General features: G+C 41.0%; 1 protein-coding gene across 2 annotated transcripts in view; it reads right to left on the bottom strand.

Annotated features, from left to right (window-relative positions):
- Positions 1-15,000, bottom strand: part of ca8 (carbonic anhydrase VIII) — a 40,383-nt gene that overhangs the window by 24,977 nt on the left and 406 nt on the right. For both annotated transcript variants that reach the window (XM_058413699.1, XM_058413698.1), the window contains exons 1-3: positions 14,890-15,000; positions 3,432-3,623; positions 3,146-3,270 (exon numbers count right to left, since the gene is read on the bottom strand). The exon at positions 14,890-15,000 is cut by the window's right edge. In XM_058413699.1, coding sequence (XP_058269682.1) covers positions 3,146-3,270; positions 3,432-3,623; positions 14,890-14,962 — 390 coding nt within the window. In that variant the 5' untranslated portion in view covers positions 14,963-15,000. The remainder of the gene's footprint in view (positions 1-3,145; positions 3,271-3,431; positions 3,624-14,889) is intronic.

Here is a 15,000-nt window from a genome sequence, read left to right as displayed (position 1 = left end):
CACACAAACACACACACACACACACACACAGTTACACAGTGCTGACACTGGAGACTCCTTCTACATGAAATACTGAAATAAACATCTCCTTACTTCAGGAAAACTTCAATCACTTTATTATCAATGGAGTGTGTGTTATTTTTGTGTGTGTGTTACTTTTATGAGGGTCTGTGTGTGTGTGTGTGTGTGTGTATGTGTGTGTTATATTTAAGTGTGTGTAAATGTCTGTGTGTTACTTTTATGAGGACGTGCGTGTGTGTAAGAGCGCAGGTGTGGAGGACGTGTGTGTGTGTGTGTGTGTGTGTGTGAGGTCAGGGCTTTATGTTTTAGCTCTCTGTATTGTTTAAAGAGCTCTCAGTATTGTCCTCATGTCAGGTTCAGCATCACACACGTGTTTAAATACGACACGACAAACAGTACAATATAAACACGCACACGCGCGCGCACACACGCGCACACACACACACACACATGCATACACACGCACACACACAGAGCAACAGGGTCAGTTTGCCAGCTTGACATTTTCCAAATTAAGTCATGATATTGAAATTGCTAACTAGCTAATGTGCTACTGTTACAGTTTGGGTTAATGTTAAGATTCTGATGCTAACTGCTAATCTCAAGTGTTTAGCCTTGACTGCTCTTTTTACCTCTGTTGTGTTGTGTGTGATGCTAATGTGCCAAGTGTTAAACTTCTGGTGATTGTTAATGTTCTGCTGCTAAATGCTAATACTAGCTGAGATAGCAAGCTGGATAAAGCATTGTTTGGAAAGCTGATGTTAGCATAAAAGGTCTGCTAGTGAAAATAGCAGATTAGCTTGCTGTATATTTCTATGAAGTTGGTGAATGTGAAAGCAGTCTTTTGCTAACTTTGATAATAAAAATTTTATTTTTAATTTGAAAACGGCGGTTTACTTCATGCTAGCTTTATGGCTAACTCCTGATTAATATTCCAAATAAAAAGAACGTGTGTGTGTGTGTGTGTGTGTGTGAGAGAGAGCTCACTGTCATGTTCTGTGGTTTTAACTCATCAGAATTTAGCATTAGCACTTAACGTTATGTGAAAGTTGCTAATTGGGTACAGAGGAGTCATTAGCGCTCAGTCAGTAGGAGAAACAGTCCGGGTTTCATCCGAGACAGAAATAAAGGCTCTAATTGATGCTAATGTTTCCTGGATACTGCGGCTAATGGAGCAGTGAGGATTTACTGAGCACCGTGGCCGAGACGTTTACACGAGAAACAACCAAATTAATCCAGACGCAGCTTCAGTGCTTCAAACCTCACAACCTCCACAACTTCCACAAACCTCACAAACTCTATAAACCTCACAACCTCTATAAACCTCACAACCTCCACAAACCTCACAACCTCCACAAACCTCACAACCTTCACAACCTCTATAAACCTCACAACCTCCACAAACCTCACAACCTCTATAAACCTCACAACTTCAACAAACCTCACAACCTCTATAAACCTCACAACCTCTATAAACCTCACAACTTCAACAAACCTCACAACCTCTATAAACCTCACAACCTCCACAAACCTCACAACCTTCACAAACTTCACAACCTCTATAAACCTCACAACCTCCACAAAACTTCACAACCTCTATAAACCTCACAACCTCCACAAACCTCACAACCTCTATAAACCTCACAACCTCCACAAACCTCACAACCTCTATAAACCTCACAATTTCCACAAACCTCAGAACCTTCACAAACCTCACAATCTCCACAAACCTCACAACCTTCACAAACCTCACAACCTCCACAAACCTCACAATCTCCACAAACCTCACAATTTCCACAAACCTCACAACCTCTATAAAAATCACAACCTCTATAAACCTCACAACCTCCACAAACCTCACAACCTTCACAACCTCTATAAACCTCACAATCTCCACAAACCTCATAACCTCTATAAACCTCACAACCTCCACAAACCTCACAACCTCTATAAACCTCACAATTTCCACAAACCTCAGAACCTTCACAAACCTCACAATCTCCACAAACCTCCCAAGTTCCACAAACCTCACAACCTCTATAAAAATCACAACCTCTATAAACCTCAAAACCTCCACAAACCTCTCAACCTTCACAAACCTCACAACCGCCACAAACTTCACAACCTCTATAAACCTCACAACCTCTATAAACCTCACAACCTCCACAAACCTCACAACTTCCACAAACCTCACAACCTCCACAAGCCTCACAACTTCCACAAACCTCACAACCTCCACAAACCTCACAACCTCTATAAAAATCACAACCTCTATAAACCTCACAACCTCCACAAACCTCTCAACCTTCACAAACCTCACAACCTCCACAAACTTCACAACCTCTATAAACCTCACAACCTCTATAAACCTCACAACTTCCACAAACCTCACAACTTCCACAAACCTCACAGCCTTCACAACCTCCACAAACCTCACAACTTCCACAAACCTCACAACATTCACAACCTCCACAAACCTCACAATTTCCACAAACCTCACAACCTCCAAACCTCGCAACCTCCACAAACCTCACAACCTCCACAAACCTCACAACCTCCACAAACCTCACTATTTCCACAAACCTCACAACCTCCACAAACCTCGCAACCTTCAAAAACCTCACAACCTCCACAAACCTCACAACCTCCACAAACCTCATAATTTCCACAAACCTCGCAACCTTCAAAAACCTCACAATTTCGGCACATCTCTCACTTAGGTCTGATCTCACCTTGTTCCGATCTCACCTTGTTCCGATCTCACCTCGTTCTAAACTTACATCACCATCAGAATCTTTTACTTATTTTTTAAGTACTCTGTTGAGAAGTGTTTATTCAGATTAATTATTCAGTTTTATTCTCATTTTATTGGACGATCAACTGACCTTTAAGGGGACAAAAACCTTTTCAGCAAAAAAAAAGTGTCTCTCTCTGCATGTCTCTCTCTCTCTCTGTATGTCTCTTTCTCTCTGCATGTTTGTGTCTCTCTCACTGTATGTGTCTCTCTCTGTATGTGTGTGCATGTGTGTTAGTGTGTGTGTGTGTGAGTGTGTGTGTGCATGTGTGTGAGTGTGTGTGTATGTGTGTGAGTGTGTGTTAGTGTGTGAGTGTGTGTGTAACTGACCTCCATGGGAAAGGCCTTGAAGTTAACGGTGTGTTCAGATCCTCTCTGGTTCTCCTTGCCCCAGTGGAAGCGAACTTCATGCAGCTCAAACTCGTGGTCAGAGGGCAGAGGACCTCCAGTGACCACTGCAGTGAGAACGAGGGACAGACGGAGGACAAATTGGACTCGGGTTTGTGTTTCAGTGAAATAAACACTAAAATAAAATCAGACAGATTTCTATTCGGCTGTCTGCGCCATCACTGTGGTGTGTGTGTGTGTGTGTGGTTGTTGTTGTTGTTGTCATTACCTGATTTGGACTTGAGCATGATCCTGACAGTGTGTCCATCGTTGATGACCTCACAGTCTCGACACACCACGTAGTTGGGCATTAAACCGACTTCCAGCAGCCGAGGATCATAACGAGCTTCTCTGGAGTTCAGATTGATGGGAGACTGATTCTCTCCGTTCGCTTCTGGGAACAGCAGACCCCACTCCACACCTACACAACACCACAACAACACAACAACAACACATTAATATATACCCCACTCCACACCTACACAACACCACAACAACACAACAACAACACATTAATATATACCCCACTCCACACCTACACAACACCACAACAACACAACAACAACACATTAATATATACCCCACTCCACACCTACACAACACCACAACAACACAACAACAACACATTAATATATACCCCACTCCACACCTACACAACACCACAACAACACAACAACAACACATTAATATATACCCCACTCCACACCTACACAACACCACAACAACACAACAACAACACATTAATATATACCCCACTCCACACCTACACAACAACACAACAACACAACAACACCACATTAATATATACCCCACTCCACACCTACACAACACCACAACAACACAACAACAACACATTAATATATACCCCACTCCACACCTACACAACAACACAACAACACATTAATATATACCCCACTCCACACCTACACAACAACACAACAACACAACAACAACACATTAATATATACCCCACTCCACACCTACACAACAACACAACAACACATTAATATATACCCCACTCCACACCTACACAACAACACAACAACACAACAACACATTAATATATACCCCACTCCACACCTACACAACAACACAACAACACATTAATATATACCCCACTCCACACCTACACAACAACACAACAACACAACAACACATTAATATATACCCCACTCCACACCTACACAACAACACAACAACACAACAACAACACATTAATATATACCCCACTCCACACCTACACAACACCACAACAACACAACAACAACACATTAATATATACCCCACTCCACACCTACACAACACCACAACAACACAACAACAACACATTAATATATACCCCACTCCACACCTACACAACACAACACAACAACAACACAACAACACATTAATATATACCCCACTCCACACCTACACAACAACACAACAACAACACAACAACACATTAATATATACCCAACTCCACACCTACACAACAACACAACAACACCACAACACCACATTAATATATACCCCACTCCACACCTACACAACAACACAACAACAACACAACAACACATTAATATATACCCCACTCCACACCTACACAACAACACAACAACAACACAACACATTAATATATACCCCACTCCACACCTACACAACAACACAACAACACATTAATATACACCCCACTCCACACCTACACAACAACAACACAACAAGACATTAATATACACCCCACTCCACACCTACACAACAACACAACAACACATTAATATATACCCCACTCCACACCTACACAACACCACAACAACACAACAACAACACATTAATATATACCCCACTCCACACCTACACAACACCACAACAACACAACAACAACAACACATTAATATATACCCCACTCCACACCTACACAATACAACACAACAACAACACAACAACACATTAATATATACCCCACTCCACACCTACACAACAACACAACAACACAACAACAACACAACAACACATTAATATATACCCAACTCCACACCTACACAACAACACAACAACACCACAACAACACATTAATATATACCCCACTCCACACCTACACAACAACACAACAACAACACAACAACACATTAATATATACCCCACTCCACACCTACACAACACAACAACAACACAACACATTAATATACACCCCACTCCACACCTACACAACAACACAACAACACATTAATATACACCCCACTCCACACCTACACAACAACAACACAACAACACATTAATATACACCCCACTCCACACCTACACAACAACACAACAACAACACAACAACACATTAATATACACCCCACTCCACACCTACACAACAACACAACACATTAATATACACCCCACTCCACACCTACACAACAACACATTAATATATACCCCACTCCACACCTACACAACAACACAACAACACATTAATATACACCCCACTCCACACCTACACAACAACACAACACATTAATATACACCCCATTCCACACCTACACAACACAACAACACATTAATATACACCCCACTCCACACCTACACAACAACACAACAACAACACAACAACACATTAATATACACCCCACTCCACACCTACACAACAACACAACACATTAATATACACCCCATTCCACACCTACACAACACAACAACACATTAATATACACCCCACTCCACACCTACACAACAACACAACACATTAATATACACCCCACTCCACACCTACACAACAACACAACAACAACACAACAACACATTAATATACACCCCACTCCACACCTACACAACAACTCAACACATTAATATACATCCCATTCCACACCTACACAACACAACAACACATTAATATACACCCCACTCCACACCTACACAACAACACAACAACAACACAACAACACATTAATATATACCCCACTCCACACCTACACAACAACACAACAACAACACAACACATTAATATATACCCCACTCCACACCTACACAACAACAACACAACAACACATTAATATACACCCCACTCCACACCTACACAACAACAACACAACAACACATTAATATATACCCCACTCCACACCTACACAACAACAACACAACAAGACATTAATATACACCCCACTCCACACCTACACAACAACACAACACATTAATATACACCCCACTCCACACCTACACAACAACAACACAACAACACATTAATATACACCCCACTCCACACCTACACAACAACTCAACACATTAATATACATCCCATTCCACACCTACACAACACAACAACACATTAATATACACCCCACTCCACACCTACACAACAACACAACAACAACACAACAACACATTAATATACACCCCACTCCACACCTACACAACAACACAACACATTAATATACACCCCATTCCACACCTACACAAGACAACAACACATTAATATACACCCCATTCCACACCTACACAACAACACAACAACACATTAATATACACCCCATTCCACACCTACACAACACAACAACACATTAATATACACCCCACTCCACACCTACACAACAACACAACAACACTAATATACACCCCACTCCACACCTACACAACAACACAACACATTAATATACACCCCACTCCACACCTACACAACAACACATTAATATACACCCCACTCCACACCTACACAACAACACAACAACAACACAACAACACATTAATATACACCCCACTCCACACCTACACAACAACACAACACATTAATATACACCCCATTCTACACCTACACAACACAACAACACATTAATATACACCCCATTCCACACCTACACAACAACACAACAACACATTAATATACACCCCATTCCACACCTACACAACAACAACACAACAACACTAATATACACCCCACTCCACACCTACACAACAACACATTAATATACACCCCACTCCACACCTACACAACAACAACACAACAACACATTAATATACACCCCACTCCACACCTACACAACAACACAACAACACATTAATATACACCCCACTCCACACCTACACAACAACACAACACATTAATATACACCCCATTCCACACCTACACAACAACACAACAACACATTAATATACACCTCACTCCACACCTACACAACAACACATTAATATACACCCCACTCCACACCTACACAACAACACAACAACACAACACATTAATATATACCCCACTCCACACCTACACAACAACACAACAACACATTAATATACACCCCACTCCACACCTACACAACAACACAACACATTAATATACACCCCACTCCACACCTACACAACAACACAACAACACATTAATATACACCTCACTCCACACCTACACAACAACACAACAACACAATATACACCCCACTCCACACCTACACAACACAACAACAACACAACAACACATTAATATACACCCCACTCCACACCTACACAACAACACATTAATATACACCCCACTCCACACCTACACAACAGCACAACAACACATTAATATACACCCCACTCCACACCTACACAACAACACAACACATTAATATACACACCACTCCACACCTACACAACACAACAACAACACAACAACACATTAATATACACCCCACTCCACACCTACACAACACAACACAACAACACATTAATATACACCCCACTCCACACCTACACAACACAACACAACAACACATTAATATACACCCCACTCCACACCTACACAACACAACAACACATTAATATACACACCACTCCACACCTACACAACACAACAACACAACAACACATTAATATACACCCCACTCCACACCTACACAACACAACACAACAACACATTAATATACACCCCACTCCACACCTACACAACAACACAACAACACATTAATATACACCCCACTCCACACCTACACAACAACACAACAACACATTAATATACACCCCACTCCACACCTACACAACAACACAACACATTAATATACACCCCATTCCACACCTACACAACAACACAACAACACATTAATATACACCTCACTCCACACCTACACAACAACACATTAATATACACCCCACTCCACACCTACACAACAACACAACAACACAACACATTAATATATACCCCACTCCACACCTACACAACAACACAACAACACATTAATATACACCCCACTCCACACCTACACAACAACACAACACATTAATATACACCCCACTCCACACCTACACAACAACACAACAACACATTAATATACACCTCACTCCACACCTACACAACAACACAACAACACAATATACACCCCACTCCACACCTACACAACACAACAACAACACAACAACACATTAATATACACCCCACTCCACACCTACACAACAACACATTAATATACACCCCACTCCACACCTACACAACAGCACAACAACACATTAATATACACCCCACTCCACACCTACACAACAACACAACACATTAATATACACACCACTCCACACCTACACAACACAACAACAACACAACAACACATTAATATACACCCCACTCCACACCTACACAACACAACACAACAACACATTAATATACACCCCACTCCACACCTACACAACACAACACAACAACACATTAATATACACCCCACTCCACACCTACACAACAACACAACACATTAATATACACACCACTCCACACCTACACAACACAACAACAACACAACAACACATTAATATACACCCCACTCCACACCTACACAACACAACACAACAACACATTAATATACACCCCACTCCACACCTACACAACACAACAACACATTAATATACACCCCACTCCACACCTACACAACACAATTTTCTCATACATTTTCTTTCTTTTCCTTTTTAATATCTATTTTGTTTAATTCTTTCTTTATTCAAATTTTCATCCCTCCATGTACATTTTGTCTTTCTCTGTTCACTTCATTTCTCTCCATCATTCTTTTTCTCACTTTCTATCCTTCCCTTTTCTTTCATTCTTTTTTACATATTTTTTTGTCTGCCTGCTGCATTTCTCTTTATTTCTCTTTTTTCTTTCTTTGTTTTCTTTTATTTATATGTTTCAACTTTTTTTCTTTCTCTTTTACTTTTTATTTCCAGGTTGTTTTTTGGGTTCTTCCTCTTCTTTTCTTCATCACTTTCAGTTCCCTCTTTTCTTCCAACACTAAATCAGATAAATGTTTTTGAATGTTTTATTGTTAACGAGCCACACCTCCACCTCCTCCTCCACCTCCACAGATGAAGCTCCAGTGAAAGAAGAGATGAAGTTTCCTCCTGAGAGCTGTGGTGAAAAGGTCAGATCTCTGGAGCTCTGGTCATAATGAGAGAGGAGTGTGTGGTGTAATCAGACGGAGATCACACCTGCATGTGTGGACAGATTAGCATCAGTGCTGAGTGTGTAGTTTCTCTCTCAGGGTTAAAAACGGCCTGAAAACCACCAACGACCTTCAGAAGAAGAAAACAAAGTGTCTGGTTGAAGGCCACAGAGCAGAGAACAAGGACACGGAGCAGCTGCACTCGCACGCGAGAGCTGAAATAATCCATCGCTGATCAAACCCAGACTCTCAGATACATATTAACTACACAACTAGTCAGGGTTTTCAAATGATATGCAAATGAAGGGGCGGGGTTAAGATCAGATGATAAACAGCACACTTTCATGAAGATAAACAGAAACTGTGAATAAGAAGTGAACAGGGTGATGGCTCTCGACCCCAACACTTCTCACAGGTGAGCTTCTCACAGGAGGAATATTTCCCCTGGGTCCTAGCAATCCCCGGCTAAACAGAATCCTGGGGTTGTGTAGTTTCAGGTGCTCACATTTCCTCAAGAAGATTCTTCAGAATCTAACTCCACATTCCTAAACTTTGCCTTAAACTTCTTCGCATTTGCATATTTGCACATCAACAGTCCTGATTGGATAAAATAATGTAGCACTGCTTTATCATCTCTTTTCTAAGTTTGTCGTCTAGACCAGTGGTTCCCAAAGTGGGTGCCATGGCACCCTGGGGTGCCTTGACAACTGGCTAAGGGTGCCACAGAATCTCAGCTTTTTTCCAATTTAAACAGCCTAAAATATCAATCATACCATATAATAAGGTCAGGATTGAATAAAGCAAATGAGAAACTAAAGAAAAAATTTAATTTGAGTTGTTTATAATTATTAAAAGAGTTAAGGATCAATCTTTATGTGTTTTGTTCCAATGATTCCCACATACAGTAAATGGTCCAAATCAGTCTGTTGACATGCATCATCCAGTCAACAGACAGACGGTTCATTTGAATGGGTTGTTTCACCTCATATTACGTCTGTTATTATGCTTTTATAATACATTCATGTTGCTGTTTATGCTTCATTTATTGTTTGCTCATCTGGATTTAATTTTATATTTGTATGTACATATGTACATTTAGTTTAATTGGGTTGGGGTGCCGTGGGAAAAAAGACCACTACAAAGGGGTGCCATGCTTTCAAAAAGTTAGGGAACCACTGGTCTAGACAACTAGCCTTTTGTTCATCCGTTCGTTCGTGGATATCCAACTTCCGCTAGTTGTTCAGCTACGTCCTGATTTTCACTTGATACAAAGTTTTCAGTTTCTGATCGGATGTCTGTTGCTAAGCAACCAGCCGTAACATTCTGACAGCTCACGGTTTCACACCGCACACGTTTGTATTTAATGATCTAGATGGAGGTGAGAAACGTCTGATGCTCTGTATGTATCGGACCGTGAGTGGTGCGTAAACAGAGGAGCAGAAGCTTCGCTAACAGAGCAGAGGCTCAGACATGGAGAATAAAAGTCACAGGAAATTAAAACAGGAAGAAGTCCTTCTGTCCTTCTGGCTGAACTGGATTCACATCAGTGCTTTCTTTTCCTTTCTGTCTTTTAATGAAGAAGCTAAATAAAGCTCGTCAGTGCTCCAGAGTCCCATTGCTATTAACGCTCACGTTCCTGTAAGAGTGAAGAACTCCTCCAGGGATTTCAGCAGGTGATGCTCTCGTTTCTGCTGTGCTGCTTCTCTTCCTGCTTTAACCTCATCACTCTTCTTCTGGAGCAGGAGGCGGAGCTTTGTAAAAACAGGCTGCATTCAAAACATCCAGAAAACTCATTAGCATAAAAGTACAAAGGTTCAGAGTGAGGGGCGGAGTCAGGGTTTACATATATAGATATAGATTTAAAGACCTTCTCTGTAAAAATAGACAGGGTTTTTAGGTCACTAGCTCCAAATCTGTGTGGAACCCTGTAGCTCGTAGCATTAGCGTTAGCATGCTAGCTTATTGAGGTCATTATGCAAGTCTAAACAGAGACAGTAAAAAAAAACACCTGAAAGGGGCGGAGCTTTGGAAAATCCCCCCCAAAAAAAAGACAACGTGCTAAAGCTAACAAACAAGCTAAAGAAGCTAGCAACAATGTAAATTCTATAGATTTACTGCAGTAACTGTGCTGACCATCACTGACCATCACTGACCATTATTCATTATTCAACTGCAACATGAGTATTGGCACCCTAATGCTGAAAAAATAATTGAGAGAGAGACAGAGAGAGAGAGAAAACAGAGAGAGAGAGAGAGAGAGAGAGAGAGAGAGAGAGAGAGAGAGAGAGAGAGAGAGAGAAACAGAGAGACAGAGAGAGAGAGAAACAGAGAGAGAGAGACAGAGAGAGAGAGTCAGAGACAGAGAGAGAGAGAGACAGAGACAGACAGAGAGAGAGACAGAGAGAGAGAGTCAGAGAGAGAGACAGAGAGAGTCAGAGACAGAGAGAGAGAGAGACAGAGAAAGACAGAGACAGAGAGAGATTATTGAATGTTGTATTTTATATACAGAACATTACAGTGTATTTCTCTGTATAAAATGTTTATATTGGTCTTTATTGTCTTGTTTTTTCTGGTGTGTTGTGATGATCTTCTGTATGTTTATCGTGACGCATCAGTATTTAATTATATTTTTTATTTATATTATGACTAGTAGTGTTGGACCTTTCAGTAGTATCAATACTAGTAATAGTACTGGTGATAGTAGTAATGCTAGTAGTAGTATTATCAGGTGTACAGTTACTAGGAGTAGTAGTAGTAAATGCACCAGATGTCATGAAAAACCTAGCAAATTAATAAAGCACCAAACTATTTCAATAAACAAAGAGAGAGAAATAAATAAACAAACAAACAAACCCACTCTCTCTCACTAATGGAGCAGAGACACATTACAGAAGGTCCAGACTCCATCAGAGCTTTAGATGCTGGAACAGTTTACAGATAAAATCATGTTGTGATGTTTACTGCAGGACCAGAAGCGGGTTCTCCAGGATGCAGGAGCAATCTGATCTATTCACTAGAACACTGAGAAGTGAGATGCTCCAGCACTTTAATATCAAACACTCAAGAGTTTCAGTTTCCTGCTCTTTATATTCAACTGTTTCTGTCTAAACTTTTCATTTTCTTTTATTATTCAGGACTGAACCCTTGTTCCTCAGACTGATCCATACACAACACCAAGCAGAGAGAGAGAGAGAGAGAGAGAGAGAGAGAGAGAGAGAGAGAGAGTGTCTGATGGAGGAAACAAAGCCTTCTTGAACACTGTTGCATGATACAACCACTGGGGGAGCTGATGAGCTCTTAGACCCGAGTTCTGATTGATGGATCAGGTGGAGATTAATTCTGATTGGTGGATCAGGTGGTGATTAATTCTCTCTAACAGCAGCTCTGACTGTAGTGCAGCTTTATATTAATGTACTCACATTGATACCTTATCGTTTCCATAGCAACAGATCACTCACAGGGATGTGTGTACGATGTGGAAGGAGTCTCCAGTGTCAGTGCTGTGAATCAGGTTTGTTTTTAATAGAATAAAGATTGTGATGATGGAGTGACCGGTTACAGGTGCTGGAACGTAAGTGACCACAGGACGAACGTTGACTAACTAGAAACAAATAAAAATTTTAAATGTCTAATCTTTAATGAAATCCTGTGATATAAAAGGAATAAAACATCATCATGTTCCTGCAGGTAGCATGTAGGTCTCAGGCTGCATCACTTCCTGGCTGTAGATTAATTTCCTGTGAGCGCATGTCCCTGTGAGTGTTTAGGCTGCCTAGGTAGGGAACCTTCTCACGCTCCCTGGATAGAACCTGCCCTATTTACACTGTAGAATAAGGACAGGAGTCGTTCTCCTTACACACACGCAGCACCTCATGCTCCTCCTCAGGTCTCCCCAAGTGAAGGAGTGTGGAGTTTATAGATCACGTCTGACCAGAGAGTCTCTGACCGGAGAGTCTTCGACCGGGTCGGCATGGTTACAGAGGACGTTAACGTCTGCTGTCCTTCATCTCACTCTTACTCAAACACCACGCTTTTCCTTAAAAGCAAATCAAACACTGAGGCTTATTTACACAACCTGACTAACATCCGTCTCTCTCTCACACACACACACACACCGTTAAAGACGAGTATCATCATTTACAAGCTTCTCTAGTGGAGACCTCGACTCGATTTCCAGACAATTTTACTGTAAAATCTGATTTATTTCTTTTCATCAAATATTTTGTGCAGCTTCTGACAGAATATAATAAACATAAAAAAAATAAATAAGCAAACAAACAAACAAATAAATAATTTCGATAAACTTTTACAAAATACTGAAAATCTATTGGCTGAGCTCGTGGGTTATTTAAGGCTGTTTGTAATCATTATAATAAAGATATAAATCTATATGTTTTATTTAAACAGCTGTACCACACACACACACTCATCCCCTCAGCAGTCTCTCTTTATTCTCTCTCTCTTCAGCTATAAACACTCGTCCTCTCAGCAGTCTCTCTTTATTCTCTCTCTCTTCAGCTATAAACACTCATCCCCTCAGCAGTCTCTCTTTATTCTCTCTCTCTTCAGCTATAAACACTCATCCCCTCAGCAGTCTCTCTTTATTCTCTCTCTTCAGCTATAAACACTCATCCCCTCAGCAGTCTCTCTTTATTCTCTCTCTTCAGCTATAAACACTCATCCCCTCAGCAGTCTCTCTTTATTCTCTCTAAGGTAATAAGAGAAAAAACAATGTAGCTCTTGACCCCAGGTTACCATGGAAACCACAAAGAAGTGTAAACTCCTCTGTCCTGAAGATGTGGAGAACTCTGATACACAGCACTGACACTGGAGACTCCTTCACTACATCATACACACATCAGGATAGTTCTGTTGCTATGGAAACAATAACTTATCACACCAAGCACAGTAATTATAAACAATATACAAAATTATAAAAAATGTACGACAGTCAGAGCTGCTGAGAGAGAAAACAATCAGAACTCAGGACGTGTTCAAATTCCTTTAGGTTTTTAAGAAGAAAAAGAAATAGGGAAAAGGAATGTTGGAGCAGAGAGAGAGAGAGAGAAGCGGGGGGGGGGGTTCTTCTCTTCCTCTCTCCTTCCTTCCTTTCATTCATTATTTTTTTCTAGTCGTGAATACAAACTTGTTCAAACTTCAGCCTTCTATTTTTTTTGGTAAAGAAATACTCTGTAAGCGCATTATACCCCCCCCCCACACACACACACTCAATAAGAGCACATTGTCTGCAGCAGGAGCTCAGTGACTGACCACAGTGAGGTGTGTGTTCAGCGCAGCTCTCATGTTTCAGCGGGAGATAAATGAGTGCAGCTTCTTTACCTTCCTCGTAGCCCCAGTCCAGCTCGTCCTTCCCAGGGACAGAATTGGACTCGTCCATCACAGGGTCTGCCATACTGATGTCTTGTCTCTGCTGTCCTCTGGCTGGGTTCC

This window comes from Hemibagrus wyckioides, linkage group LG17, assembly GCF_019097595.1.
Source record: "Hemibagrus wyckioides isolate EC202008001 linkage group LG17, SWU_Hwy_1.0, whole genome shotgun sequence".
NCBI classification, from domain to species: Eukaryota; Metazoa; Chordata; class Actinopteri; order Siluriformes; family Bagridae; genus Hemibagrus; species Hemibagrus wyckioides.
The sequence above is the reverse complement of the archived record's forward strand: the minus strand, read 5'-3'. Positions and strand labels throughout refer to the sequence as shown.